The sequence below is a fragment of the Sciurus vulgaris genome (assembly GCF_902686455.1).
Source record: "Sciurus vulgaris genome assembly, chromosome: 9".
In the NCBI taxonomy this organism is placed as follows: domain Eukaryota; kingdom Metazoa; phylum Chordata; class Mammalia; order Rodentia; family Sciuridae; genus Sciurus; species Sciurus vulgaris.
In genome coordinates this window covers 47,910,946-47,915,543 of record NC_136469.1, presented here as the reverse complement: position 1 = coordinate 47,915,543, position 4,598 = coordinate 47,910,946, and the positions used below count along the sequence as shown (strand labels likewise).

At 45.2% G+C, this 4,598-nt stretch overlaps 1 protein-coding gene across 1 annotated transcript; it reads left to right on the top strand.

Annotated features, from left to right (window-relative positions):
- The first annotated feature begins 2,282 nt into the window (after positions 1-2,282).
- LOC306670126 (retinoic acid receptor beta-like) lies at positions 2,283-3,519 on the top strand. The gene is given in 2 exon segments (XM_079154655.1): positions 2,283-3,022; positions 3,026-3,519. Coding segments are annotated over 2 exon segments (1,008 nt in total). The 5' UTR covers positions 2,283-2,437; the 3' UTR covers positions 3,449-3,519.
- The last annotated feature ends 1,079 nt before the right edge of the window (positions 3,520-4,598 follow it).

The following is a 4,598-nucleotide window of genomic DNA, read 5'->3' as shown; positions in this document are numbered from 1 at the left end:
TCTCAGTATGAACGATGATTTTATTTGCTATTTAATGTCATGCTCCCTTAGGAATAGGGATATTTTTAAGACAGGTTCAGATCATCAAGGATGCTCAGGGGCCCCTCCCATGACTCTGCACATATGGCCACCAACCACTAGGATCCACCTCCCTGTAGCCACCAGACTAATAGTCATGCCCTAATCAGAGGCAAGAAAGTCAGTCTCCTCTTTCCAAGATCCCACTGCCCCCACCCCGGGCCCCTAGCAGTGGTGGATGAGTAACACTAAAAGACCATAACCTTCATGCCAGGTTGCATTCAGTACCGGGTTGGGGTTGAACAAAGATTCCACCCTGCCTGTTCACCTGCCAAATATACCATGGATTTGCTATACTGAAGCAGAAAGAGCCACCAAGCTGCCCTGCCCTAACATGCTGTGGGACCCATCAACCTGCTGTGTTTGTGGCCAGATCCTCATGAAGGGCAATGGATAATGGCAGAATGGTACCCAGTCCACCCCCAACACCTCCCTCCCCACGAGTACAACTTGTCACCTCAAGAGAAAGGCAGCAGCAGTCACAGAGCAAAAGCAGGGAAAGAGAGGCTGCAGGTGCCAGGGCATGAGGGAGTGGGAACCGGAAGGAGTAGGAAGTAGGAGGAGGGACCGGAAGTGAGCTGGGACTCCAAGCCCACAAAACCTGTTCCATTGTCCCATAGATTTCACTTGTAAGTACAAATTCTGAGAAAGCTATTAAGGATTTAATGACGAACTGCAAATGTACCTTCCTGAGCAGGAGCTTCTTTGTGGACCGTGTTGTTCCCATTCCCATGAAGTCAACCCTGTCAGCGGACCATGAATCCAAAGAGGAGGACCTTTTGAAGTCACAAGATATCCTGGCACACCCTTCCTCCCAAGCTACCCAGCTTACCTTTCAGAATTCAGCAAGGCACTCAAGTAACTGGTCTGAATTTAAAAAGATTGGTGTGAATTGTTTTGACCACCTAGGCGCAGAGGTGACTACCTACATCTTATTTTAAAAAATAAGTTGTCTCACCATACACAATAGTTAAGAAAACCACACCCTCAAAGAAATTCAAACTTTTTGAAGAAGGTGGTTAAATCTTTAGTAAGAAAAAATAGCAAAAATGTTTTAAAAACTGTGAGCAACTGATCCAAGATGGCGAACTAGAGGGAGGTTGCATTACTCGGTGACTCCGGATTCAAGCAGAGGAAATACTGTTTCTCTACAAGGCAACTGTTGCTGCTCACTGATCCCCTGCTGTTTGCATATACCCCGCACACCCCTACCCCCACTGTGATCACCCAGCCTTTGCCAGCATATCACCTCCCTTTTGCACGCAGATAACTTGCTGACCAACACTGATCTTCCACTGCTGATTGCCCACCTCTTGTCCTTTTGCCAGGTCCATCACCCACAGCTGACATCCACACCAATGGTCCGCTATTTGCCAGCAAACCACTACATGCTGCTTCCTGGAAGTCCATTGTCAGGGTACTCATGGGTTTGGTTATATGTGGTCACTGCCATCTTGGGACACAGGCCAGGGCCTGGGAATCCAGGACCAAGGGGCCTGCAGGTTTGCTGCCACCACCCCACTGCCATCTCAGGGCTCAATCACCTCAGTCTGGGGACACAGCCTGGAAATACACTGTCAGGGTACCTGCAGGTCGCTCCTTTGTGTGTACACATCCCTGGTGGTCCCTCTGCAAGTTGAAACAGCATTAAGATGTCGGGACTGCAGCAAGGCAGGGCCTAGGGAACCTGAAGCCTATGTCCATCAAATTGCAACTGGGTTTGTGTGGGCCAGTCTGTATATGGCAACCTGTGGAAAGTCAGAGACTAGGGGCAGTTCCCTGGGGGGAGCATCAGTTGAAGAAACTGGAGAAAACTGGGCTCTCTCCAGCTCAGTGAGTCCTGAAATGTTTAGGAACAAAAGGGGCCAGCTACAATAGGTGGGAAGACTGAAAGAGGGTGTGAGGGTGTCTTGCTATCAGCTCACCCACTCAAAGGATCTGGAACCCACTGGACTTGAGCTAACATCAAACTTCAGACAACCCCACCTATCAGCACAGAAGGGAAGCTGAGAAAAAATTTTTTAAAACCAATGGAGGCACATTGATTCCAAGAGGCCCAGGCCTCCCACAGCATCTGATGGAGCGAACCAGCTCAGGAAAAGGAGAGAGAAGGCCGATTTTGACAGAGCGATGAAGTATCTCTGATCTGAGGTTTGGAGAAGGACAATTTCAAATGAAAAGCGATCGAAACCCAGAGCACCAGCTCTGAGGAACTGGTCCCGAGCCTTCCATCTCCACTCCCCCGCCTCGGGTGTACAAGCTCTGCTTCGTCTGCCAGGACAAATCATCAGGGTACCACTATGGGGTCAGCGCCTGTGAGGGCTGTAAGGGCTTTTTCCGCAGAAGTATTCAGAAGAACATGATTTACACTTGTCACCGAGATAAGAACTGTGTTATTAATAAAGTCACCAGGAATCGATGCCAGTACTGTCGACTCCAGAAGTGCTTTGAAGTGGGAATGTCCAAAGAATCTGTCAGTAATGACAGAAACAAGAAGAAGAAGGAGCCTTTGAAGCAGGAATGTACAGAGAGCTATGAGATGACTGCAGAGCTGGACGATCTCACAGAGAAGATCCGAAAAGCTCACCAGGAAACCTTCCCCTCACTCTGCCAGCTGGATAAATACACCACGAATTCCAGTGCTGACCATCGAGTTCGACTGGACCTGGGTCTCTGGGACAAATTCAGTGAACTGGCCACCAAGTGCATTATTAAAATCGTGGAGTTTGCAAAACGCCTACCAGGCTTCACCGGCTTGACCATTGCAGACCAAATCACCCTGCTGAAGGCTGCCTGCCTGGACATCCTGATTCTTAGAATTTGCACCAGGTATACCCCAGAACAAGACACCATGACATTTTCAGATGGCCTTACCCTAAATCGAACTCAGATGCACAATGCTGGATTTGGCCCTCTGCCTGATCTTGTGTTCACCTTTGCCAATTAGCTCCTGCCTTTGGAAATGGATGACACAGAAACAGGCCTTCTCAATGCCATCTGCTTAATCTGTGGAGACCGCCAGGACCTTGAGGAACCAACAAAGGTAGATAAACTACAAGAACCATTGCTGGAAGCGCTAAAAATTTACATCAGAAAAAGACGACCCAACAAGCCTCACATGTTTCCAAAGATCTTAATGAAAATCACAGATCTCCGTAGCATCAGTGCTAAAGGTGCAGAACGTGTAATTACCTTGAAAATGGAAATTCCTGGATCAATGTCACCTCTCATTCAGGAAATGCTGGAGAATTCTGAAGGACATGAACCCTTGACCCCAAGTTCAAGTGGGAGCACAACAGAGCACAGTCCCAGCATCTCACCCAGCTCAGTGGAAAACAGCGGGGTCAGTCAGTCACCACTGGTGCAATAAGACATTTCCCAGCTACTTCAAACATTCCTCAGTACCTTCAGTTCCGGGATTTAAAATGCAAGGAAAAACATTTTTACTGCGGCTTAGTTTTTGGACTGAAAAGATACTAAAATTCAAGAAGGACCAAGAAGTTTCGTATGTATCAATATATATACTCCTCACTGTGTAACTTACCTAGAAATACAGACTTTTCAAATTCTTAAAAATCAGCCATTTCATGCAACCAGAAACTAACTAAAAGCTTCTATTTTCCTCTTTGAACAGTCAAGATTGCATGGCAAAGACCCAGTCAAAATGAGTTAGCCCTGGTTAAGTTTGAGGACTTTGTACATACAGAAGTACGGCTCTGTTCTTTCTATACTGTATGTTTGGTGCTTTCCTTTTGCCTTGCATACTTACTCAATAACCAAGACACCAAGGTTATGAAATAGACTACTGTACGTGTCCACCTAAGAACGTTTCAGAAAGATAATTGTCTTGCTTTCTTCATGGATAATCAAGACATCAAGGTAAGGAAATAGGACTATTGTACAGTATGACAAGATATTCTAATTTAGTTTGTACGGAAGCTTGTCCTTGCTCTTTTTGATGCTCTCAAATTGCATCTTTTATTTCATGTTGCCCAGTAAAAGTATACAAATTCACTGCACTAGCAGAAGCGAATTCTGTATCAGTGTAACTGCCAGTTCAGTTAATCAAATGTCATTTGTTCGATTGTTAATGTCACTTTAACTTAAAAGTTTAATGACATAACTTCACAATAAAAACAAAAAAATATGTACATTTTTACAGTAATGATAGCCTTCAAGGCAAAAACACTTTTCAGTGTTAATAAGGTTTTGTTTACCTGTTTCACAAGCCATTAGGAAAATTTCATGGGATAATTAGCAGGCTGGTCTACCACCTGGACCATGTAACGCTAGTGTCTTTCTTGATTCATGCCTGATATTTGGATTTTTTTTCCAATTTTTTTTTTTTTTTTTTTTAATGCCAAGGAGCTAACATTAACTCCCAAAGGCATGGGCATTGAATCTGCCTCCTTTGACCTTGTTCAATCACTATGAAGCAGAGTGAAAGCTGTGGTAGAGTGGTTAACAGATACAAGTGTCAGTTTCTTAGTTCTCATTTAAGCACTAGTGGATTTTTTTTT